The sequence below is a fragment of the Canis lupus genome, chromosome 24 (genome assembly GCF_048164855.1).
Source record: "Canis lupus baileyi chromosome 24, mCanLup2.hap1, whole genome shotgun sequence".
Taxonomy (NCBI): Eukaryota; Metazoa; Chordata; class Mammalia; order Carnivora; family Canidae; genus Canis; species Canis lupus.
Genome location: NC_132861.1, coordinates 18,591,374 through 18,618,864, shown reverse-complemented (window position 1 = coordinate 18,618,864; position 27,491 = coordinate 18,591,374). Strand labels below are relative to the sequence as shown.

The following is a 27,491-nucleotide window of genomic DNA, read 5'->3' as shown; positions in this document are numbered from 1 at the left end:
TTTGTGGTAATTTGTTATGTAACAAAAGATAAGCAATATATATTATTAGGAAGACTTCAAAACAATCTCATAGCTGCCTAATATGTTGCTGAGTCACGGAGCTAGCTCCTTAGCAGTTTTTGTTCTAAAGCATCAGGAGAGACAAGAGTTCACTTCATCTCCACAGTTCAACTTAGTTACATTACTCTCACTGCTGGTACTACGTTTATGTTTAATCTGTCTGGAATGTCCTTGATTGCTATTTAAATTAATTTCCTCTGGCTATTATCTCAGAGCTAGCCAGATAGCAGCTGATCAGTGTGGTTGGCTTCGGTAAACTGCTCTTTTGTTCTGTCTTTTCCAACTAAGTCACATCAGTGAATTTATTCAGTCTTTTTTGCAGCCTAATTAGTCATTCTTTCTTAAACAGCTAGCAAGACACTGTTTACTGAAAAGATTAGTTGTTCACATATCAATCCACACCAGTTTTTAGTTTCTTAATTAATCTAACCATACATATTTACAAAGATTGCACTAGGAGTGGTAAGAAAAATGGGATTTAAGCAGCTGTTACCATCCAATCGCTTCTGAACTACCTATCTCTTTTGACCTACCTAATTTTGCTGATATAATTAAAAGAGTTAAAAAAAATTGACTTGCAAATTGTTGGAGAGTACAAACATGCAAATTACTGCATTTGTTCAAGGAAATTACCTTTATACTGTCTTACCTTTCTCTTATTCAAATGATTAGTTATGAACAAGTGGTACTCAATTTTCTATTGCCACTGTAACATGGTTATTTGTCCCTGTAAGCACATAATTATATATGACAGGACAAAAAAAAGAAGTATTATGTTTCCGGCTAAATGGTAAAATTGATGATTACAGTAAAAGCAACTCTTATGTAAGCATTAAATAGACTTACGGTGTCAACCATTTATCCTCTTTGAGAACCCAGAAGTCAATCAGCACTAAGAGCTAAAAATCTGGTTTTACGCTTATATTTGTAAAAATGTCCATCGGCTTTTAAAGATGTTCAGCAATAATTACAAAGCCCATGAAAGGAATTTTTCCCTCGACCCATATGGGGTCTAATGGTCCTAATGAAGATTCTAATGATACTAATTCAAGAGAATAACTTAAGTGCTGCTAAAAGCCAAAAAGAAAAAAGAATCAGAAATTCTGATAGTTTTCAAGTTTTAGGGTATTTCCTCCAAACCATTTTCCCACAGTGCAAGATGATGACAATGTTATTAGTGCTGATGAAAAACGCCACACATATATTTTAGATTGTAATGCCTATTAAGTGGCCAAGCTTTGTTAAAAACCCAATCTGGGGCAGCCTGGGTGGCTCAGCGGTTTAGTGCCTGCCTGCAGCCCAGGGCATGATCCTGGAGACTCGGGATCTAGTCCCACATCGGGCTCCCTGCCTGGAGCCTGCTTCTTCTTCTTTTTTTTTTTTTTTTTTTTAATATTTTATTTATTTATTCATAGAGACAGAGAAAGAGAGGCAGAGACACAGGCAGAGGGAGAAGCAGGCATCATACAGAGAGCCTGAAGTGGGACTCGATCCAGGGTCTCCAGGATCACGCCCTGGGCTGTAGGCGGCGCTAAACCGCTGCACCACCGGGGCTGCCCCCTGGAGCCTGCTTCTCCCTCTGCCTGTGTCTCTGCCTCTCTCTCTCTCTCTTTGTGTCTCTCATGAATAAATAAAATATTTTTAAAAAATAAATAAAAAATAAAAATAAAATAAAAACCCAATCTGGTTTGAAAAACCACTTCTGTCTTACCAACTGTTCTATGATGCATCTATAATTCAGGAAATGATGGAGTTATCAAGAAAAGGTTAAAATATATTCAGTTTATTCTTTTTATACTAAGGCAGCAATGACTACAATGCATTTCTTATTTTTTAAAATTTTTAATTCTTATTTATTTTTGACTACAAAGCGTTTCAAAAATTATTTTCAAATAAGCAAAGTTAAGACCCTAAGAAAATAACCTTGTTTAAATGTTATTCAGAATAGTGAAGGCCAAAAGAACGTTCTACACTGGAGGTAAAGAAATATGCGCCTGGGTAACAAAAGAAAATCCCACCCGTAAACAGAACAAAACACAGCAGTAGCCACTACACTTACTCAAAACTTTTCTCTATAAAAGCTACCAATAAACACTGATGCCCCATTTGTAAGATATTTTATTAAAAAGTCTCACATAGCTTAGTATAAAATACCATGTTGTTTTAATTTCTCCACAGTTGTTAAATTTGTTTGATCTTCATTTTAACCAGGAAAAGCACTGTTTTTAAATGACAAGTATTACCTGATCTGACAGTGCTTTCTTCAGATCCATTCTCTATCCACTGAGATTCACTGTCCAATAATCGGTTTTTTGATTCACTAAGCGGTTTGATGGGAAAGGGTTGATTTGAGCCAATACTGAAAAGAGGAAGAGGTAATTTAGTAAATAGTTTAATGCTCAATTAAGGACACTTTATTAATAAGCAGCAAATTAGTATTCCTTCTCCTAAATATGTGAGGGCAACTCATGAGATCTCAGCACTCTAAAAAAACCCTATCTTCAAAAGAAAAATATACCCCCGGCCCCCAACTGAATGGCTCTTAGACCCAAAATCTATATTCCAACAGTGCCAATGAAAACAATTAGACAAAAGGAAAAAGCTTCAGAGGCTGGTGTGAAACTTTTAAAATGTGTTAATCAAAAGCCATAAGGTAGTAGCACAAGGTGAGGATCTATGTCTGTGGCCAGGACAAAAAAATTACCTGTCATTTCCCAAGTTTTCTGCTTTCTACCTCTGCAGTTTAGATCTAAGGGGAAAAAATGATTTAGTGATTTAGCGTAGACTTACTTTTCTTGCTAAGAGATCCAGGGAGGGAGGGAATGGAGGAACAGAAGGAAAAGGGAACTAGTAGTTCTTATGTACTTACTATGGGCCAGACACTGTGCTAGGTGCTTTATACATATGATGTGAACCTTCACAATAACCCCTGGAGGTACATATGGTTATCCTCATTTTATAGAGGTGGAAGCTCAGTCTCACACAGTTTTAGGGACTTGTTTGGACTCACAATAAATGTTAGAGTTCTAAGGTCCTAAGACTGGAGGTTTGAAGGTCTATATTGTAAGCACATAATTATATATGACAGGACAAAAAAATTAATAGGCTGGCTTGGAATTTATAATCCCTCCTTCCCCACAATTTATTTCTGTCCTATAAAAATTTCAACTATTTTACTTTGACAGAAATATCTCTATCTTGTTTAATATTTCATTTAAAATGAACTATTTCTTTGAATTTATGAATCAGTTTGCTTGCCACACAAATGCTAAAAAGAAAAAATCTTTTTTTTAAAGAAAAATCTTCTAAGAGGGATTTTTACATTTGTATTTCTGAAATCCTCATTAATATTATCTCTGCATTGAAGTTTAAATCTGTTTATCAAAATATAATAGTGGATACTATGACTAAGTTCTTTGAAAAAAATGTAGCTGATATAAACCAAGGATCAAATCTTGAAAGAACGTTTTGTTTTCTAGAAAGATGTAGCAGAGTTAGGGTAGCCATGTTTCCTGGTTTGCCCAGACATTTCCAGGTATATGTGATTGTCCTGGTTCAACTATTAATAGTAAGCATTCTCTTTCTTACTCTTCAGTGTTCTGGTTTGGATGATAAAAAGTATGGTTATCCTAAACATATTAAGTACATACACATTAGGTCTCAGTTAAAAAAAATTACATAGAATTTCTCTTTCCCTATCTATGTTGACTTACAAATTATTACTTGTATTTATCAGATACATATGTATGACACGCACACACACACACACAGTTTGCTTTATAACGCATAATGAAAAACTTAATGACAGAAGCACACCTTCTGGCATATTCATTTTGATTTGTAACAGAAGCTTGTTCTGGATCCATCCCCACAAGGCGAGTTGGAAAACTGCAACCATCACCCAAGCTGCATAATGAAAAATATCAGTAATAATTTAAATTGTATTAACTTAAATTAAGGTGGTCAAATCTAACAACCATTCTACAAAAGCATAGTATAAAGAAATTATCATAACTTGTCATTTCAGAAAATAATTCTTAAAACTTTCTAATTTAGAGAGTTAGTAGCCTCATTGAAGACATAAGCCTTCTTCTCATAATTTATGTATATTTTAAAACAATATCCAATCAATATTAAATCAACAATATCAATTAAGACTATAAAGATTATAATGCCTGGGGTGCCTGGTGGCTCAGTCAGTTAAACATCTGCCTTTGGTTTTGGTCATGATCCCAGGGTCCTTGGACGCATTCCCACATCTGGCTCCCTGCTCAGTGAGGAGCCTGCTTCTCCTTCCCTCTGCCATTCCCTCTGCTTGAGCTCTCTCTTGCTTACTCTCTCTTTTCTCTCTCTCAAATGAATAAATAAAAATCTTAAAAAAATATATGTCTATAATAGATTATGATTATGATAGAGATTATGATACCTCAAACATAGGTATTCAAATATCTGGGAAGCTGGCTATTTAAATATTTGGGTAATTAAGATTATAATGCTTATTAATATTATGATGCCTATTAAGATTATGATACCTCAAACATAGGTAATCAAATATCTGGGTAACTGACCTGCTCATCAGAATAATTTAAGACATCATAAAGGCTCAAACTGAAATTCAAGATGTTAAGTTCCAAATATTTATTCATTTGACAAATATTTATTAAATGCCCATGACGCCCTGGGTAATATTATCAGGACTAGGGATATAACAGTGAACAAAACAGAAGAAAATCTTTGCCCTCGAGAAGTTTACAATCTAGAGATGCCTGGGTGGCTCAGTGGTTGTGTCTGCCTTTGGCTCAGAGTGTGATCCTGGGGTTCCAGGATCTAGTCCCACATTGGGCTCTCTGCATGGAGCCTGCTTCTCCCTCTGCCTGTGTCTCTGCCTCTCTCTCTCTGTGTCTCTCATGAATAAATAAAATCTTAAAAAAAAAAGTTTACAATCTAACAAAAAGTACAGACATATCTTAATTTCACATTTTAAAAGTACCAAAATTATGTAAAAAGGGACTTTCATTTCTAGCCAAGATGGATTAATTGGTAAATGTTACATTTTGTCATGAACAACCAGAAAACTGAACAGTATATACAAAAACTGTTTTCCAAACAGGCAACACAGAACTGTGGTCTCTGAAAAAAGAGAAACCAACCAAGTGAATCCCAGCTTTCTGCTAGGACCTGAGCACCACTAGGGGAAAAAAGTAGAACAAGGTAATCTCATTGAATTGAGGTGACAGAGATGGGTGTTTCAAGAGGCTGAGGTGGCTTGAGTCTACTGGACAGAGCTGAGGAAGAGGGAGATATGCAAAAAAAGGGCTACAGCAATGTGCACTGCATTTTACTGGAATGTTTTGATGAATGCTAAGCTTCACATATGATTCTAGGAAAACAACAAATGGGAAGTACATGTTGAATAATTCACAGAGCTCCTATCACACTAGAAGGTATTTAAATCTGACCAGCCAGACTAGAGAAATCTTACTGAACATCTGGATTCTGTAGACACTCCAGGTGGCTCGCACCTTTGCTGCAGTGCTAAATGTCCCTAGAATAAACACTAAACACGGCCTAACAAAGTTTAAGACAGCCTCAAAAGGACCAAACTAACTAGTAACTGCCAAAGAAGACAGCAAACTTTAATATACAGAATTCAAAATGTCTATCCATCTAATAAAAAATTACTAACATGAAAAAAAAAAACCCAAAAATTACTAACATGAAAAGTAGCAGGAAAATGTGATCCACAACTAAGAAAAAATAGTTAATAGAAAAGAACTAGAAATGACTATGAAAACTTGAAGCAAATACTTAATTTTTTAAAAAGATTTTATTTATTTATTCATGAGAGACAGAGACAGAGAGAGACAGAGACAGAGACATAGGTAGAGAGAAGTAGGCTCCCTGTGGGAAGCCCAATGTGGGACTAGATCCCAGAACCCTGGGATCACACCCTGAGCTGAAGGTAGATGCTCAACTATGGAGCCCCTCAGGCATCCTGAAGCAAATATTTTAAAATAGTGATTATAAATATGTCTGTGAATTAACAGGAAAAAGATGTATATATAAGAAGAGAAATATAAGATTTATATACATATAAAAAAGGACCAAACTGAACTTTTAGAGCTAAACAATAAAAAACAATGTAATATCTGAGGGACACCTGGGTGGCTCAGTGGTTGAGCATCTGCCTTTGGCTCAGGTCAATATATATATATAAAATCTGAAATAAAAAAAATCACTGGATGAGCTTAACAGCAGAGCAGACATCACAGAGGAAAAGATCAGTGAACTTACAGATATAGCAATAGAGACTATCCAGACTTTAGCAGATAGAGAAAAAAGATGGGGCCTGGGGGAGTAAAGAATGGCAACGACCTATGGGTCACAATCAAGCAATTTAACATATGTATATTTAAGAGTGCCCCCAAAAAAGTCAGTGGAGGGAGAGCATGGTTAGACATGATAAAAATTATTTAAATGTGATAAAAATTATAAATTCACAGATCCAAAAAGCCTAAAGAACCCCAGAGAGGATAAACACAAAAAAAACCACACCAAAGAACATCATCAAACTGCTTAAAATCAGAGATAAAGATAAAAAAAAATAATAAAAGTAGCCAAAGGGCAAAAAAAGACACAGTAATTTATAAAGAGTGGAATAAAGACAAAAGAGAGGCTGATTTCTTATCAAAAACAATGCAAGCCAGCAGTTAATGGAACAACAGCTTAAGAGAAAGAGGAAACAAAACAAAACCACTCAACATTGAAATCTCTGTGTAGAGAAAATAATCTTAAAAAATACTAGTCTGTGCTCTATCTAGTTAGAGTGGAAACCTTCATATTACAGGAGATGAGAAAGTACACAGGAGAGACTGATGCACTTAAAGATACAGCAACAGGATCTATCAAATGAAACACAGAAAAAAGACTGAACAAAAAATGGCCAGTGCATCAGGGAGCTGTGTTCGAATACACATGTAACTGGAGTCCCTGCAGTAAATGGGGGGAGGGTGGAGATGACAGAATTTAAGTATTTAAAGAAATAATGGTTAAAATACTTTCCAAACTTGGTGAAAGTTATAAAATCCATTCCAAGAAGCTCAGTTAATTCCAAGTAAAAAAACATGAAGAAAACTATATACCAAAGCACATCATAATCAAACTGCATGAAACTAGTGCTAAAAAGCATGTCTTAAAAGCATCCAGTGAAAACAAAGACACATTACATACACTTAAAAAAGAATGATTGTGAACTTCTTGTCAGAAAAAATGTAACCCAGAAGACAGTGAAGTAATATCTAGAATTATGTCAAGTAAAAATGTCTTTCAAAAGTGAAAGCAAAAAGTTATTTTCAGACAAAAATATAGGAAATACAGCTCAACATTTATAAATGTATCATTTGAATTTCAAATATTTTTAAATTATTTTTTATTTTTTCGTTTCTGTAATGACTTTGGTATATAGGTGGCCTAAGAAGGCTGGGAATCTGGGAGAAAAGGAAACTATGAATCATCTCAAGCATATACTTTCATTTAAATTTGAAGTTAAAAATTGTATGACATGTTGTCTTCTTTTAAGACACAACAGAATACATAACCTGTGACAGAATCTTTGAAGATACAGCTAATAAACATAAATTCTTATGATTCTCTACTTCAAACAACATATTTTCATCTTCAAGGAAAAAGAGTGATTGCTATTTTTATGAATCATCTTTTCTTCCTACTTTCCATTCAAATATATACCCAAACTCTTTGGGGAGTTAAATAAAAAACACAAACAATAAAATATTTTATATAATTAAAATGTTCTGAGTTTTCATTCTCAAAACTCCTAAGAATATCACTATATACTGTGTTCTCTAAGTCCTAAGACATTGAACCAGAGACAGACTATCACAGATTCTATAACTTCTGAGACCTGCATTTTATAAATTACCTTGAAAATATTGGAAGTAGCCAGTATTTCTTTTCATCACCAAAGACTTGTCTCCAATTTTTACTGCATCCAAGAGAAAAACCATTTCCATCAGGTCCATATGAAAATGTGGGTGAGCGGAATGATTCTGTTATATGTACATATATATATATAAAAAAAAAGTTAATTAAATATTATACAAGGATGGAAAGTAGCAATTTTCTTGCTTTAATCTTTGATATCAAAATTATATAAATATAATTTAAAATAAATAAGATATTGTAATAATTAAAAGATAAGTTTCTGAGACTTATTTGAGAAAAAATACCACCTGAGTATTTCATCAGCTTTATAAAATGAAAATTTGAAAAAAATTCTTATATTACTAAAAATCTACGTGTGTTCACTGTATCTCACCTTTTTTTTTTTTTTTAAAGATTTATTTATTTATTCATGAAAGATACAGAGTGAGAGACAGAGGCAGAAACATAGGCAGAGGGAGAAGCAGGCTTAATGCAGGAAGCCTGATGTGGGACTCGATCCCAGATCCTGAGATCCCAGGATCACGACCTGAACCAAAGACAGGTGCCCAACCGCTGAGCCACCCAGGAGTCCCATGTATCTCACCTTTTAAAAAGATATGCTATCTCCTGCAACTTCACTCATTTATTACTTATGAAATTCTTTCTATGTGCTGAATGGTATAGTACCAGGTGTTTGAGATCCAAAGGTAAATTAGATGAAATCCTTAGCAAAGAACCCTCAAACCCACAAAATCTAACAAAACTGCCCTTTGATAGAGTTTTATGTGTCATGGGGATGGTGGTATGTGAGCATGATCTTGAACAACAAATGACAGATAAAGAAGCAGATGGTGATCAGAAACCATTATTTCAAGTTTGGCTGTTAAGTGAGAGTGGGGGCTAGAGAAAAGTACACATTTCACAAGATAAAGGTTTTTTTTAATTCAAAAATACAATGCATTTTAGCATGTTTTATAAGCTAAGGATAAGAAGCCAGGGAGAGAGAAATTGGGAAAGGTTGATGATACAGAAAAGTAAAAATTTATGGAAGAAAATTCTAGAAGAATGGGACAACCTCTAGAAGAGTTCTAAAGATTAACCTTAGATTCCAGAAAAAAATTTGTCCTTAGAAGTTACAGGCAGGGCAGCCCTGGTGGCGCAGCGGTTTGGCGCCGCCTGCAGCCTGGGGTGTGATCCTGGAGACCCGGGATTGAGTCCCGCATCGGGCTCCCTGCATGGAGCCTGCTTCTCCCTCTCCCTCTGCCTGTGTCTCTGCCTCTCTCTCTCTGTGTCTATGAATAAATAAATAAAATCTTTAAAAAAAAAAAAAGAAGTTACAGGCAGAGTGACAATGATGAGTTTGAAAGGAGAAATGTCTGTATGAGGTTATAAAGGGGAGAAAATAAGAACTTCTAATTTTTTCAGAAACAGGTGGTATGACTGCCAAATAGAGTAGAGGACCCAAGTGAGGTCTGAGACTTTAAATGTGTAGGTGCACCAATCACTGTGGGAGTAAGACTGCCTTCCACAGCTTTCTACAGCCCCAGCATACTTGTGGGTAAAGTGGAGAGCTAGACTAATCCAGGTCATTGTTCAGCAACTGAATTATGGGAGAAAGCCAGGGCAGGTATAGTGTGAGAGCGCTGTCAAGAGTTGGTAAAGTCTTCTGTTACAGGATCTAGAATCAAAAAGGTGAGAAATGAGACCAAAAGGGAAAGGAATGCTTGGGAGAATGCCAGCAGTGTAAAAGAGGAAATATAGCTGGAGTACAACAAAGGAGAGCTGCAAGGATGAAGAGTGGACAATGGAAAGTTCAAATTGGAAATTTTAGGGGCTCTTCAGTTTTAAGAGATTAAAAGGTTCAATGTTTAGTTTATGGGAACAATTAGCCATGAGAATCAAAGGGACCAGGCTTACCTATTTGGAATGATCACATCCCAGAGACTTTAAATTGGGGAAATGGTCTCAAGATACGTAGGTGACAGTTACAGAGAAGGGTAGAGGTGATACCTCAAAGAACAGAACAGAACTCTGGAAGGAGCAGTGGAGAACTAGCCAAGGGCCAGGGGTGTGGAAGGTGAGCTGTAAAGGAAATGGTGTGCCAGGGTAGTTTTTTCAAAGTATGGGATAAAACACCTTAATAGGTGTTTCTCATACCTATTTTGTGTGTGTGTGTGTGAAAAGCATTTCTTTTTTAATGGACTAGAACAGAAAATATTAGAGTACATCACACACAGTAGAGATTAATGGTGTTTTGTAAAATTTTTGCTTATTTATATAATTTTATAAACGTGTTCATGCACTAGGTCACAGTATAAACAATGCCTTTCTTAATGTAGTCACTGGCAAAAATAATTGAAGAATACTGTTTAAACAGAACAATGGGTTTCCCACAAAGCCCTCCTCTCTCATAACTATAGGGCTGGGGAGGAAATGAAGCAGGCTTGAAACTATGGCAAATTAAAGCGTTCAGGCTTCCATCCAAAGCAGTCAGCTACTACTCAGTTCCATCTGAAGGATGCCAGATAGGAAAATGGGCCCACTGTTACCAGATTTATCAAGTTTTGAAAAGAAATCTAGGGCCTGGGTGGCTCAGTGGTTGAGCATTTGCCTTCGGCTCAGGGCCTGATCCCCACCAGGGATCGAGTCCCGTGTCAGGCTCCCCGCGAGGAGTCTGCTTCTCCCTCTGCCTAGTCTCTGCCTCTCTCTCTCTGTGTTTCTCATAAATAAATAAAATCTTAAAAAGAAAAGAAAAGAAAATAAATCTACTTTTCTATGTGAAATTTCTTCCTTTTTATTATCATCACTGATTAAAGGTAAGGAGATGGCAGGGTAGTCTGTGAAGAGGATAACTAATTACTAGATATGAGAAAGTTTACACAGAAGAGGGATGAAGGCTTGATAGAATGAACTGGAGGAGAGATCCACATGGAGAGTGAACTGGGGAAGAAAGGACTAGAAATCTTTACCCTGGAGCCCATCACACCTTTACATGACTCAGTAAGACACAACATTAAATCAATCCAAATGTAAACATATCTAAAACTCTCCCTCAAATGTCATCTTTCTGAATTATAACCCACCTGCCTCTAATTCCCCTGGCAGACATACTGGCTTTAGATATCAAGGAGTCTTTGACTTTCTTATTAAACAATGTGACAAATCCCTATTTTGTATCTTGGTACATTAGCCAATGCCTAAATATTTCAGTTCCAGCACAGTGGCTGCTTACAGGGTAATAGCTTAGTTTGAACAATACCACACCACCCTTATTTAGGAAATGTTTGTCCAATTATTTTAATACCTTACTGAATTCTTCCCCTATATTTCACTTTGAAAAAATAAGCAAAAAAAGGAAATAAATGCTGATATTAGTGATATGTAAGTTTTACTGTCAATTGACATAAAGATGAAGATGATTAACCATGTCAAAAACACTATTCTTTAGCCTCAATCATGGAACATGCCAGTGTGAAATCAACTGTGGAGAAAAAAGTAAAGAACACATGTTTTAGCTAAAAGATAAGCTGTAGGGGCACCTGGATGACTCAGTTGGTTGAGCATTGGACACTTGATTTCAGGTGAGGTTATGATCTTAGGGTCATGAGACTGAGCCAGGTGGGCTCCACACTTAGTGCAGAGTCAGACTGAGGTTCTCTCTCCCTCTCTCTCTGTGCCTCCCCCTGCTTGTGTATGTGTGTGTGTCCTCTCCCTCTTTCAAATAAATAGACAAATTCTTTAAAAAAAAACACACACAAAGATAAGCTGTAAGTAAGGATTTAAATTTTTTTCTTTTGCATTTTGGGAATGAACCTTCACATAACATGTAAATTGTCTACTTTTATAGGTTTATTTTTGAAAAGACATTGTGTAAATGTAGGAAATAGCTTTTATTTATTAAAATTCTTATGGAGGCTCCTGGGTGGCTTAGTCTGTTCAGCGACTGACTCTTGGTTTCAAGCTCAGGTCGTGATCTTGGGGTCCTGAGATTGAGCCAGCCCTGTGATCAGGCTCCATGCTCAGCAGGGAGTCTGCTTCTCTCCTCTCCCTCTCCCTTTAGCCCTCCCCCCCATCCCCGCCCCACTATAGGCTCATGCTCACTCTCTGTCTCTAAAATAAATAAATAAATCTTAAAAAAATATATATATATATACCATTAGTTCTTTTATATACAATGCACTACTGAAAATATGTATAAATGCCAATCTCAGGTCCTCAATCTTTAAAATAATGAAACTACATTTATTATGTACCTACTGTTCTTATTCAGTTACAGGTAACCTTAATACAGAATTATTTTATACTTCTTCATCATGTATGTCCTCATGATTTCATAGCCAGTTATGGTCATTTTCCTAAATAATTATTATTTCTCTTATCCTACGTACCTATTGTTGTTCTGTTTTTCCCGACTAGCCAGCAGTGGTAGCTGAAAAGTGACAGGACGCTGATGAAGAACATTGTGGACACAAAGAAAAGGAAAAGTACGTGGAACTTCGCACGAGTATCAGAGAGTTCATTCTGAGGAAGGAAAAAAGAAGAGGTCAGAACAGTCAGCCTCTGAAATATATTACCATGTGATTCTTCCTAAAGACTGTTGAATCTACCAAAAATCTTGCCAGATACGAAGAATATAAATTCAGATGATAAATCCAAAAGCAACATCTCTAAAGACAGAAAATTGACATTATCAAAGGAGCTTGCTCATATAAGAGGTGGAAAGTCATTTAAAAAGTTATTCCTAAACATTAAAAAAAATTTAGTACTTATTTTTAATGAAATAAAAAGATGCCCTTTTTAATTCAACATCTTTCTTTTGTACTTTATGCATATATTCATAAGCTTCCCCTGAAATCCAGGATATACATGAGTTTTCCTAGTTATCTATGCTAAAATATTTGCTTATTTTAATTATACATGCTGCTAACCAGACACTAATTGTGATAAATGTATTTATGCACTTCTTTAATTTCTATTTTTGGAACATCCCAGCAAATATCCCCATGCCTCAGCTGTTCAATTTCTACTTTTATCCTCACTCAATTCTTACACAGGTTTTTTGGTAATAAGTAATTTTGGTAAATACATTTCCATAAGGTACTAGTGAACTAAAATAACTGCTGTTACCCATTCTTATGGCTATATTCATTTTAACAGAAGCAAAATCTTAACCTAGAAGAAATTAGTATGTATTAATAGGAGAAAGAGGAAGGCTTTAAGTGTCAGCTCTTAAAATAAAGCCATGTGGGCAAATCAGACTCCACTAGAACACCAGGTGGTCCTGCTTGATTTAAACATTGTTTGCCAAGTAAAATGAAGGTTTTTAGCATTAGATTATTCTGACATTTATTTTGTACTCTTGTCTCCCAGAGTAACCACAGTATCTTTTAAACATAACAAGTGATTCTTCAACTTCCCATCTTGTGAAGCAAATGAGTATTATACATATTTACTATAAATGTCACAAGAATGGCATGGCAATAATGTTATTTTACCTTTGGACAACTCTCTGTAGATTTCCTGCGGCAAAGCTTGTACAAATAGAGATAATGTATTAAGAAACCAAATTTTATACAAAATTATCCTGAATGCTAGTTTTATAAATCTTTTGTTTTGAAGGAACACTAAGATGTTGTTCTCTAAGGTCATTGACATTTTCTCCAAAAACACAAAAGAGAAAACAAACAAGAATATTTAGCTCCTCAGGTACATTCAAGGTACACTTTACATATATACTTTTCCACTGTTTTAAAACAGATTTATATCTAGGAAAGAATTTTTTTAGTAAATAGTTTTTATTTAAAAACTTCTGATTAGTATTTTCTAAAAACTATATCTGAGACTTTCTTACCACCTTCACTCACTGCTATGGCAAAAGCCTTATAAGAGGTGCCGTCACTTGACATCGGTCTCATCTCAGCTCCACAATCAGAGCAATCCATTACAATGAGACCATGTCACTCCTCTGCTCCAGTTTCACTCAGCATGAAAGACACAGTCTTCCAACACTCTCCAAGGCCCACTGCCTGGACTTCTCATTAGTCCCATTCTTGCTCATTTTACTCTAGCCACACTAGCCTCCTTGTTCCACAAACATGGTAGGGACACTCCTACTTTTGGGCCTTTGCTCTAAAGTCCAGATGTTTCCTCAAAAACATTCTTCTCTCGAATATCCACTAACTCCTTCAAGTCTTCGCTCAAATCTTATCTTCTGAAATCTACCCTGATCATACTGTTTTTTAAAAGCTGAGATATAACTGACATTTAACATTAGCTTCAGGGTAAAACATGAATCACTATACATACACACTGCAAAATGATCATCACAATAAGTCTGGTTAACATCCATACCACAGTTACAAAATTTTTTTCTAGTGATGACATCTTTTAACATATACTATATCTTAGTGATCTTGAAATACACTTAACTATAGTCACCATGTTGTGCATTACATACCCAGGACTTTTTAATGTCATTTTAAGCACCTTCACCCACTTTTCCTATCTCCCACCCACTGCCCCAACATTCACCAACCTGTTATCAGTTAAAAAAAATTTTTTTTGATTCTACGTGTAAGTGACAAAAATAGTATTTGTCTTTCTCTGACTTATTGTACTTAGTGTAATGTCCTCCAGGCCCACCCATGTGGCCAAAAATGGCAGGATTTCCTATGTTTTTATGGCCAAGTAATATTCCATTACACACACACACACACACACACACACACACACACAATTTTCTTCATCCATTCATCTGCTGATGGACACTTAGGTTGTTTCCATGACTTGGCCATTATAAATAAGCTGCAAAGCACATGAGGTTACTAACTTTTCAAGTTAGTGTTTCCATTTCCTTTGCATAAGTATCCAGTAGAATTGTTGGATCATACAGTAATTCTAATTTTGTGAGGACTCTTCATACTATTTCCCTAGTGGCTAAACCAATATACATTCACACCAACAGTACATGGGTTCCCTTTTCTCTACATCCTTGCCAACATTAGTTACTTTGCATCATTTGATAACAGCTATTCTAACAGGTAAGAGTTGAAGTCTCATTGTGATTTTTTTTAAAGATTTTATTTATTTATTCACAAGAGATAGAGAGAGAGAGAGCACGAGAGAGAGCGAGAGAGAGAGAGAGAGAGAGGCAGAGACACAAGCAGAGGGAAATGCAGGCTCCATGCTGGGAGCCCAACGTGGGACTTGATCCCGGGTCTCCAGGATCACACCCTGAGCTGAAGGAGGCGCTAAATCGCTGAGCCACCTGGGCTGCCCTCATTGTGATTTTGGTTTGCATTTCCCTGATTAGTGACATTGAGTACTTTTTCATGTACCTGCTGGCCATCCATGTCTTTGTAAAAATGACTACTCAGATCCTCTGTCCATTTAAAAAAATTTTTTTTTTGGCTATGGAGTTGTAGGCAATCTTTATCTAACTTGTCTATTAAGCCCTTATCAGATGTATGATTAGCAAATATCTTATCCCATTAAGCTGACTTTTTGTTTTATTAATGGTTTCTTTTGCTGTATAGAATCTTCAAAGTCTGATGTAGTTCCACTTGTTTATTTTAGCTTTTGGTTGCTTTTGGTTGCTTTTGCTTTGGGGGTCAAATCTAAAAAATAATCACCAAGACCAATGTGACAGAGCTTACTGCCTATGTTTTCCATCTAGGAGATTTATGGTTTCAGGTCTTATGTTCAAGTCTTTAATTCACTTGGAAATGATTTTTGTATAATGTAAGACAGGGATCCAGTTTCATTCTTTTCCATGTAGCTGTCCATTTTTCCCAACATTATTTATTATGGAGATTGTCCTTTACCCACTGCATACTCGTGGTTCTTTTGCTGTAAATTAACTGATCAAAGATTCACATCTTTGTAATATGGTTTGAAATCAGGAAGTGTGATACCTCCAGCTTTCTTCAAGACTGCCTTGGCTATTTGGGGTCTTTTGTGGTTCCACAGAAATTTTAGAATTGTTTGTTCTATTTCTGTGAAAAATGTCATTGGAATTTAATTAGGGAGTACACTAGATCTATAGATGGCTTTTGGCAGTACAGACATTTTATAATAATATTAATTCATCCAGCCTGTGAGCACAGATTAATTTTCTATTTATTTGTGACTTCAACAGCTTTCATCAATCTCTTATAGTTCTCAATGTACAAGTCTCTTTTCATCTCCTTGGTTATTCCTAGGGAATAAATACTTATGTATTTTGACCTTTTTGATCCAAGTGTAAATGAGATTGTTTTAATTTCTTTTTTTTTTTTAAAGACTTATTTATTTATCCATGAGAGACACAGACTGAGAGAGAAGCAGGCTCCTCACAGGGAGCCCAATGTGGGACTCAATCCCAAATCCCAGGATCACGACCTGAGCCAAAGATAGGTGCCCAACTGCTGAGCTACCCAGGCGTCTCAATTTCTCTTTTGATAGCCTGTTACTAGTGTATAGAAATGCAACTAATTTTGAACCCTTCAACTTTTCTGAATTAGCTTCTCAGTTCTAACAGTTTTCTGGTGGAGTCTTTAGGGTATTCTAAATATAATATCATGTATTATGCAAATAGGTTTGCTTCTTTCCTATTTGAATTCCTTTTTTTTTTTCTTGCCTCATTGCTATATCTAGGACTTCTGATACTTATTGTGTTGAATAAATAGCAAGAATAGGAATCCTGGTCTTGTTCTTAATCCTTGGAGGAAAGCTTTAAGCTTTTCATCACTGAGTATTATGTTAGCTGTGGGCTGGTCATATATGGCCTTTATTGTGTTGAGGTATGTTCCCTCTATACCTGGTTAAGAATTTTTACCAAAAATGGATGCTGAATTTTATCAAATGCTTTTCTCCATCTATTGATAATCACATGATTTTTTCCCCTTCATTTTTTTTTTTAATTTTTATTTATTTATGATAGTCACACAGAGAGAGAGAGAGAGAGAGAGGCAGAGACATAGGCAGAGGGAGAAGCAGGCTCCATGCACCAGGAGCCTGATGTGGGATTCGATCCCGGGTCTCCAGGATCGCGCCCTGGGCCAAAGGCAGGCGCCAAACTGCTGCGCCACCCAGGGATCCCCCTCCCCTTCATTTGTTAATGTGGTATGTCATGCTGATTAATTTAAAAATGCTGAACCATACCTGCATCCCTGGAATAAATTCCATGTGATCCTGGTGTATGATCTCTTTAACGTATTGTTGAACTCCCTCATATTTTAAGATTTTTACATCTTTGTTCAACAAGGATATTGGCCTATAATTTTCTTTTTTTATAGTGTCCTTGTCCATTATTGGTATCAGGGTAATACTGGCCTCCTAAAATGAATTTAGGAGTGTTCCCTCTTCTATGTTTTTGGAAGATTTTGAGGACTGGCATTAGTTCTTTAAATGTTTGGCAGAATTTACTACCAAACCATCTGGTCCTTGACTTTTGTTTATTGGGAATCTATTGATTACTGATTTAATCTCCTTACTGGGGATTAATCTCTTCAGATTTTCTATTTCATCATGATTCAGTCTTGGCAATTGTATTTTCTATGGAAGTATTCATTTCTGCTAAGTTGTCCAATTTGCTAGTATAAAATTGTTCATAGTAGTTTCTTATGATACTTTGTATTTCTGTGATATTAGAAATAATGTTTCCTCTTTCACTTCTGATTTTGAGTCCTCTTTCTTTCTTGGTAAGTCTAGGTAAAGGTTAGACTAATTTGTTTATCTTTTCAAAAAACAGCTCTTTCACTGACTTTTTCTATTGTCTTTTTAGTCCCTGTTTAATTTTTTTCCAATCTGATTTGTTATTTCCCTCCTTGTACTAACTGTGGCTTGTATATTCTTTTTCTAGTTCCTTAAGATGTAAAGTTAGGTTATTTCAGAGCATTCTTATTGGTGAGTTTTCCAGTTTTCTTTTTTGTAATTGATGTCTAGTTTTATACCATTGTGTTTTCTGTTTCTTTTGGATGGAGTGTTCTGTATATCTGGTTAAGTCCAACTGGTCTAATGTATCATCTTAATGCCAAAGCTTATTGATTTTCTGTCTGGATGAGCTATCCATTGATAAAAGTGGGGTACTATAGTCCCTACTATTATTGTATTGCTCCCTATCTCTCTCTATAGATCTGTTAATATTTGCTCAATATATTTAGGTGCTCTCATGTGTCCACTAACTTCCTTCAAAACTTTGCTCAATTCTGATCTTACTGAGGTCTAGCCTGATCACCCTCTTTAACACTTCTAATTGCCTCTGTCACTCTCCCTCCATACACTATTCATATCCCTTATCCTGCTCTACTTTTACTTTTTTCATAGTGTTTACTTTCTAATGTATAATAGAGTTTACTTATTTATTATTCTTATATGCCTTCCTTTTCTCAAAAGTAAGTTCTATAAAAACAAGACTCTCTTTTGTTCACTGATATATCCAAAGTGCCTAGAACACTGCCTGGCACATAGTAGATACTAAATATTTGTTAATGAAGAAATAGATAAAGTTTACTAGTCTTTCCTTACTCATGATAAATCTGAAAAAAAAATTAAAAATATATTTTTTCTTTTTTTTTAAGAGAAAGACACACAGCATGCACATAAGTGATGGAGGGACACAGAGAGAGGGTGAGAAAATCCCAAGTAGGTTCCTTGGGACTTGATCTCATGACCCTGAGATCATGACCTGAGCCAAAATCAAGAGTCAGATGCCTAGTGAACTAAGCCACCCCCCAAAAAATATTTCTTCTTTAATTAATAAATCATTATATGCAAACACTGATGAAGTTTCTGACAAAGAAATGTGAAATTCTTTAATTTAGGCTTTATCTGGCACTGAATCCTCTTCATGTAAAATGAAGTAGGGTTAAGCACGTTATAAACTGAATAAAGGTGCTTAGAAGCAGGGGAACAGTAGGATCCAAAATTCATTGGGCTGAGACCACATAGAACTGGGGTACTCTTTTCTAATATGCACAGAGGCACTGTAATTACTAGCATTCCCTGGTTTTAAATACCCAAAGTTTAAAAATCCAACAATGTTTTAGCGAATGAAATTCCTTCTAAAATGTATTAGATATTTTTTGGAAAAATAATTGTGCTTGATGACTTGAGGTTTTATTTTTTTTTTTTAAACAGATTTTTTTTTTTTTTTAATTTATGATAGTCACACACACACAGAGAGAGAGAGGCAGAGACACAGGCAGAGGGAGAAGCAGGCTCCATGCACCGGGAGCCCGACGTGGGATTCGATCCCGGGTCTCCAGGATCGCGCCCTGGGCCAAAGGCAGGCGCCAAACCGCTGCGCCACCCAGGGTTCCCAATTTGAGGTTTTAATTATGTAATTCCCAAGTATGACTATGAATAGCAACTCACAATGAAAAGTAGTTGGATGTTGAATTAGAGATATCTATGTGCAAATTCTGGCTATTTTCCTAACTCCTCTAACCTCAGTTTTTAACTTTGAAACTGGAGTAACAGCTCCTGCCACATTATATTCTTACTTTTTTTATTCTTGTCTATTTTTATTTTTGAGAGAGACAGAGAGTGAGAGAGTGAGTGAATGTTGGCAGGGTGGTGGTAGCAGACGGTAGGCAGAGGGAGCCCAGCACAGAGGCCAACACAGGACTTGATCTCACAACCTTGAGATCATGACCTGAGCCAAAATCAAGAGTTGGATGCTTAACTAACTGAGTCACCCTTATTTTCTGTATGCTTGATGCTCTGGCATCTGAGGCCTTGCTAACTGAAGAGAAACCACCTCTCCCACAGCTAGCTATTCAGTTCTTAAGTGACAGCAAGGAATAAACTTCTCGTATACATACTAACCAATCCAGAGTTCATACTCCAAACCACCTCCTCTATCTGACTATTACAATTCAGGAGGGAGAGGGAAAGGGACAAGCAGACTGAGCTATCCAGGTGCCTCCAAAGTACTGCTTTTAAATAAATAATCAGAAAATCAGAAATCATAGGGGCACCTGTCAGTCAGTTGAGCATTGAACTCTTGGTTTTGGCTGGGGTCCGATCTCAGGGTCCCAGGTCATGAGATTGAGCCCTCTGTAGGGCTTGCAGCACAGTCTGCTTGTCCCTCTCCCTCTTCCCCTGGTTCATGTACATGGATGCATGTACACACTCTCTAAAATAAATAAATAAATAAATAAATAAATAAATAAATAAATAAATAAATAAATAAAAAAAAAATAAATACTTTAATAAAAGAAATCATGAAAATACTGCTTTATAAATATAAAACTTTGATTTGATAAAAACGGTTATAATGAGAGACTCTTAACTACAGGAAACAAACTGAGGGTTGTGGCAGGGGAGGTTGGTTGGGGGATGGGGTAATTAGGTGATGAACATTAAGGAGGGCACATGATGTGATGAACACTGGATGTTATACAAAACTGATAAATGATTGAACTCTACATCTGAAATTAATGTACTATATGTTGGCTAATTACATTTAAATAAAAAAAGAAAACGGTTATAAGATATAAATTGAAAATAGAAAGAAAACATTTACAACTCAAGTCAGAAAAGGATTAACATCTACAGAGGCAGGAATCAGATTAGTGGTTATTTGGCGTATTGGCAATTTCATTTTTACTACTGTAAAACTGCAGTAAGTCTGTTGAACTCAAGTAAAAGCAATTACTTCCCTAAACCTGATAGGTCTCTACTGTTAGAATATTACTGAAAATATTGTCATTTAAAAAAGCTCACTATATCCTATTTAATATCCATTTATTTACAAATAAACATATGAAGGTAAACTAATCCCATCTGCTTTCTGATCCATTATAAATTCTACCTAACAAAACTGAAATAAAGTGCATCGACTTATAAAAAAGAATGAATTCTTTATGAATATAGAATCTTAAAAAGTCTTAAATATATGTTTTAAGATAGAAAAAAGACTTACCGTCCAGAATTTTATAAAGTACTGTAAAACTGTTGTAGCCACGAAAAGGCAATATAACAAGGAATATAATAAAAACAGCAGGAAGAATTTGTAATTAGAAAATCCCACACAGTTATTCACCCTAGAAGAATAAAGAAAGTCACACTGTAAAAATAAGACAAATTACAAACTCTCAGAAACAACATGATGGTGTTTGCGAGGGGCTAGAGGGGTGGTAATGGGTACAGAATTTTAGTTTTGCAAGATGAGAAAGTTCTAACGATTGGTTACCCAATGTGAACATACTTAATACGACTGAACTACTTAGAATTGGTTAGATGGCAAGTTTTAATGTTATTTTTTAACTATAGTAAACAAAAACAACAATACATATGACAGATTAAAAAAATCATTATTACTTAGAAATGGGTCATTTGGGAAGTATGGAGCAGTATCTTTTTAAATTGTGGGTGGATGTGTGTTTTTAATAAATTCTATGAGGAATCTGGAATTTTAATGTTACTTCCTAATATATACTTCCTTGGGTTAATAACATCAGAATATATATTTAAGGGAATACATTTAATATAAACATGTATATATATAATTGGGACTAGATCAATATTGAGTAATTAACTGAATTGACCTTCAAAATTTATGAATGCTGAGGTAAATTACTCTCAATTCTCTCCTTACAACCTTTCCACCCCCATGTGATTTCCTCTATTTTTTATACATACCAAGGACAGTGATGATCCATCTTAAGAATACACCTAAAAAACAAAGTGTAAGAAAATCCTTGCATAAAAATTCCCTGAATTCTAATTTCTCATAATTTTCTCTGTCTTTGGCTTAAATTTTTATCTTTACAAATAATATCTTAGAAAAACCAACTAAGGGTATCTGGGTAGCTCAGTGGGTGAAGTGTCCGACTCCTGATTTCAGCTCAGGTCATGAGCTCAGTTTGTAAAACTGAGCCCCACATTGGGCTCCACACTGGGCATAGAGCCTGCTTCAGATTCTCTCTCTCCCCCTTTCTCCCTCTCTCAAAAAAACAAAAACAAAAAAACAAAAGCAACAAAAAAACTAACCTAGTAAACACTAGGTTATAGAAAACTTCTGGGGATCCCTGGGTGGCGCAGCGGTTTGGCGCCTGCCTTTGGGCCCAGGGCGCGATCCTGGAGACCCGGGATCGAATCCCACGTCGGGTTCCCAGTGCATGGAGCCTGCTTCTCCCTCTGCCTGTGTCTCTGCCTCTCTGTCTCTCTCTCTCTCTCTCTGTGACTATCATAAATAAATAAAAAAAGAAAAGTCTCCAACACAAGGGCACCTGGGTGGCTCAGTGGTTGAGTGTCTGCCTTCAGCTCAGGTCACAATCTTGGGGTCCTAGAATCGAATCCCACATCAGGATCCCTGCAGGGAGCCTGCTTCTTCCTCTGCCTATGTCTCTGCCTCTCTCTGTGCATTTCTCATGAATAAATAAATAAAATCTTTAAAAAAAAAAAAAAAAAAGAAAACTTCTGGTATTTCCACAAGGCCTTTTATAGTTAAAGGATGATTTTTTTAAAAAGATTTATTTATTTATTTATTTATTTATTTATTTATTTATTTATTTATTTATGACACACACACACACACACAGAGAGGCAGAGACACAGACAGAGGGAGAAGCAGGCTCCATGCAGGTAGCCCGATGTGGGACTCAATCCCAGGTCTCCAGGATCACGCCCTGGGCTGACGGCAGGCCCTAAACCGTCAAGCCACCCGGGGTTCCCTAAAGGATGATTTTTAATACTGGGAATTAAGCTACCAAATGACATTGTAATATGATATGGTACATATAGCACTAGGTAATTAGATAGTACAAATTAGCTGAGAGAGATAAAATGACATACAGAATCCCTATGCTATTTTAATCATATGCAACACATAAAAATAAAACTTTAGGAACAAATACGTTAAATATTAACAACATTTGGGCATCCACTGGTAGTCTTGGAACAGCTCCCCAGGTGGCTAAGAGGTGACTGCTGCAACATAGGGAATGGATAAACTAGTACTCACAATGTTAAACAGCCTGTCTAACTAAAATTCAAGGAATAGTAGAGATTCCCAAACTATGGATCTTTTCGTTCAACACCCTGCCTTCTCGCAAGTACACATACACAAAAAAATCTTCCAAATTTTTTTGGCAACAATGTCACAGATGGTAATTGAAAACAGCATTTTTGTGGTTAGGTTTTAATATTAACAATAAAAATAAAATTGTCATGATAGTCTGTTTTTTTAAATGATAGTTTTTTTAATCCATCCAGGAAATAAAATTCTCAAGGAGTTATAACTTACTTGCTCATCAATATTAAATATCCATCAACTAGCATAGGAACTGTTAACTGAGATTACTTCAAAGTATATTCTAGTTTATATAAATATTTTTGTTAGCCCAGTATACATAGCAAATAAAGGGAGACGATATAGTGAACTTGTTAAGTATAGAGCATATAAAATGTTCCTTCCTCTTCCATTCTCCTGTCACCAATTTCCAGTACTAGAGTCAAATAAAAACAAACGAGTAATACTTACATGTCACATGCTGAGCAGTGATGTGCCCGGTCAGGTTTAATCAACTGACATTTTTCACAATATCTGATGGCTACATTTAAGAATTAAAAGGAAATTGTTGAAGGATGTACCAAGCTTAGTTAATTTGATAAAATTTGCTTTTTTTTTTTTTTACAAATAATTCTGTGAAATTGATAACAATTTTAAATTAATACCAAAACTCATTAGAGAGCTTCTGAAATCAAAAGGTCAAGAGAAAGAAGGGAAACTCAGAACAGTGCCCAGCAATTTTCAGATGAAAAAGGAGATCTATAGCAAGTAAGTGACTTGCACAAGGTCAAACACCTAGTTAGGTAGCATAACTCAGATTTACAAAGTCCTGATTCAAGTTTTTTTCCTATTATAACACAATGTCTATAGTAAAATATCAAAATGAATGTATCTAAACTCTTTTTTTTTTGTATCTAAACTCTTTAAGGCACCCTGTGCTGTCGAATTGTTTTTAAAATTATACAATAGCTTTAAGAAAAACAAAAACAATGTTTTATCTCCCATTCCTATCCCAAAGAGCAAAACTGAGACCACATTTTAAAAATAACCCCAAACTTCTTCCCACTCAATTCTAACATATGTCACTGTTGCCCAATTTATATGTTCATTCATTCAAAACATGAGCACCTACAAGATTTCAGATACTATTCTAGGTTTAAATTCCTGCTTTCATAGAACTTATATTCTTTTGGAGGAGATGGGGAATAGTAATAAGTACGTTAACAAAATAAATAGTATATTAGTGATAGGTGCTGATAAGAAAAATAAAGCAGGGAAGGGGAATTGGGATATTACATACTGTAATTTCAGAGACATTTGAGAAAACTGAAATTGAAGGAAGGGTGTTAGTAAGTCACACTGGGAAAAAGATTCTAAGTAGAGGGACATGCCTTGAGGTGGGAGTGTGCTTAAAGAATAGGATAGGGAAGGGTTGGTGTGCTTGGAACAAGGTGAAAATGAGATAGGAGATGATGTCAGAGAGTAACAAGAAATCAGATAAAGTAAGACTTGTTTTCCCAAGTCAGCTCAAGTACTTTGATAAAAAAAAGTCAAGAGAAGTTCACTGGAAAGAGTCCTATCAGAGTCTGTATATAGTATAGAACCTAAAGTTTCAGTTTTTGAAATTTAAATAAGTGACAAATAGATCTCTGAGATTCACCAGGGAAATGTCCCAAGACTTCATAAATCAGAAAGTACCTTAAAAATCATTATTATGGGGCAGCCCCGGTGGCGCAGCGGTTTGGCACCGCCTGCAGCCTAGGGAGTGATCCTGGAGACCCGGGATCGAGTCCCACATCGGGCTCCCTGCAGGGAGCCTGCTTCTCCCCCTGCCTGTGTCTCTGCCTCTGCCTCTCTCTCTGTGTCTATGAATAAATAAATAAAATCTTTAAAAAAAATCATTATTATGGATGAATAGAGAATAACAACATTATAGTTAGATCACCCTCCCCCCTTTTCTAGTTCATGTTCTCTCTCCTATGGATTAACCACTGGGATTGAGAATGGCTGTATGCTGCTGGATCTGGGTAACATGTGATGGCAATATTTTGCCATGTGAATTGGGTAAAAAATGAAAACTTGTTTTCAGGGAAATAGTGTTAAAAATGAAACAGATACACAGAAACAAGATGCACTGAGTCCCAGTTTTGGTTTTCCAATTCTGGGTTCCAGTTCTTGCAGTTCTGCTCTTAAGATACAGGAAATACCTACCAATTTCTAATACCATTTCACATTTTTGGGTAGCTTTTTGGAGTGAAAGGGAGTTAAAAAGCTTAAGTTGTTGCCTGTTACTTATGATCCTAATAAACATAGTAATAGTGTAGAAAATAGGTTCAAATAAAAATTTAAATTAAGTATACCCTCTAAAATAGTGCATGGATCATTTTATGTATTACAATCTATTTGGAAGGAAATTTGGCAGTATCTACAAAAATTTAAGATATGTATGTTCTGTGACCCAGGATTTCTACTTTTAGAAAATTCTATAGACATGTTCACTATGGGGGATCTCTGGGTAGCTCAGCGGTTTAGTGCCTGCCTTTGGCCCAGGGCGGGATCCTGGAGTCCCGGGATCAAGTCCTGCATCGGGCTCCTTGCATGGAGCCTGCTTCTTCCTCTGCCTGTGTCTCTGCCTCTCTCTCTGTGTCTCTCATGAATAAATAAATAAAATCTTAAAAAAAAAAAGACACATTCACTACAGCATTGTTTTTAATAATAAAATACTATGAATAACTTGAATGATGTAAATGGCTAAGCATTCTGATATATCTATACAGTGGAATACTATGTGGACTTGAACAAGAATTTTCCATACAAAATACACATGTACCCTAAATTGGAAAAATGCAAATATATCACATAGGAAAAAAAAAAAAACAAATTGTTACATAGTTTGAATATGTAGCATGTTTCACATCTCTAAGGGGAATAAGAAGACATATATTTTCTCTTTATATATCCCAATAAAATGCATCCACCTTCCAGACTTGAACTAACATAAAGAGACAAAGCATTAACTTGAAGCAATGTTGTAAGTTACACCTGCTAAAAGACACTCTTTAGGTAACCAAATTTGCATTGGTATTGTATTGTATTCACTCTAGTTGTTAAACTATATTAATTGTATCTAAGTTATGCAATAACCTGCGAAGTGTAAGAAATTTCTGCAAGGATATACAGGGTGCCCCTGGAGAGCAGTGCTGGGGTGAGAAGCAAACTCACTTTTCTCTCTTTTTTTCTGGTAGGCTCGATGCCTAGCATGGAGCCCAATGCAAGGCTTGAGCTCACAACCTTGAGATCAAAACGGAGCTGAGATCAAGAGTTGGAGCCTGAGATCAAGAGTTAGAAGCTTAACTGAGCCACCCAAGTACTCCTCACTTTCTATCTGGAGCCCTAAAATCTTTTTTGAAATGATGAGCATGTATTACTTTAATAATTTGAACAAAAATGTCTTTAAGTTGAAGGGAATACATATAAACATCCATTTAAATGAATAAGCTATACTTTACTGAAGGCTTGTTCTATAATACCTCACCTGGGTTGGACCACTAGGGAGATAAAGCTTTACAATGTAGAAAAAGTAAAACTGTAAAGGACCGTAGAAATCTCCTAGTTGATCTCTCCATCCTACAGATGAAAAACACAGCTGAATTAGTGGTAAGATGAGGATCAGGAGTATCTTATTTTCTTCTATACTTCTACTCAAAATGCTGAAGTGAGAATTTTGTCCTGAGATGAAATCAAACTGAACAAACCTTTGAAGAAGACGTCTGAAAGATCTTGATGGCTAAGGAGACAGAGGAACTGAGGAAAAAGGAGCAATCAGCAAACTTCAGTTTCTAGTCTTGGGCCCTGACACGAATAAGGCTGCCAATGGCAGAAATAAGCTCAGTCTGAGGGGACCAGGTAGAGTGGGGCAAGGTGTTTTTCTTTTATTCATTCTCTCATTCATTCAATCAACAAATATTTAGAGAGTTTCTATCATATGACAAAAATACTGCTTTATGGTATTACATTTTTTTTTTTTTTTTTGGTATTACATTTTGGATTGGTGAATCTAGTTTTGTAGGTTTGGATAATAGGTCACTCAAGGACAGGTATTCTGGGGGGAGCCAGGTAAGAGGATGAAATAGGAGGACTCCAAGCTCACCTAGTCCCATGGATACATGCAGATAGCAGACACAGTAGTGTAACTAACCCAGAAAACAAACCAAGCTGGAAATACCAAGTTAGAACACAGATGCCAAGAAGACTGATAAAGCTAGAATAATGGCTATTGGGTGCTCTAGGGGAAAGGTCTGCAGCTTCTTCCATCTGAAACATTAGGAAGGATGCTGCAGCCCTTGTGCAGCTAGACTGTAGGCCTCCAGATAGACAAGTGATCCTTGTGTGCAGCTACAGCTCCACCCTTTTGCCTGAGATACAAGAAAGGGTTTGGAATGCAAATAAGTGCTAGTGTGACAATGTCCTTGAATCTCTTATAATTCATATT

At 36.0% G+C, this 27,491-nt stretch overlaps 1 protein-coding gene across 15 annotated transcripts in view; it reads right to left on the bottom strand.

Moving 5' to 3' along the window:
* Positions 1-27,491, bottom strand: part of ZDHHC20 (zDHHC palmitoyltransferase 20) — an 83,209-nt gene that overhangs the window by 13,486 nt on the left and 42,232 nt on the right. For 6 of the 15 annotated variants that reach the window (XR_012016321.1, XR_012016320.1, XR_012016322.1 and 3 more), the window contains 8 exons: positions 23,471-23,540; positions 21,628-21,660; positions 20,909-21,029; positions 12,390-12,522; positions 8,000-8,126; positions 3,877-3,966; positions 2,304-2,419; positions 710-787 (listed from right to left, as the gene is read on the bottom strand). Coding sequence is in view for 2 of the 15 variants with exons in the window: in XM_072795790.1 (XP_072651891.1) it covers positions 750-787; positions 2,304-2,419; positions 3,877-3,966; positions 8,000-8,126; positions 12,390-12,522; positions 20,909-21,029; positions 21,628-21,660; positions 23,471-23,540 (728 nt within the window). In the remaining 13 variants the exon portion in view is untranslated. Of the gene's footprint in view, positions 1-709; positions 788-2,303; positions 2,420-2,764; positions 2,810-3,876; positions 3,967-7,999; positions 8,127-12,389; positions 12,523-20,908; positions 21,030-21,627; positions 21,661-23,470; positions 23,541-27,491 lie in introns of all 15 variants that reach the window. The other 9 variants (XR_012016323.1, XM_072795791.1, XR_012016325.1 and 6 more) reach the window with 8 other exon arrangements.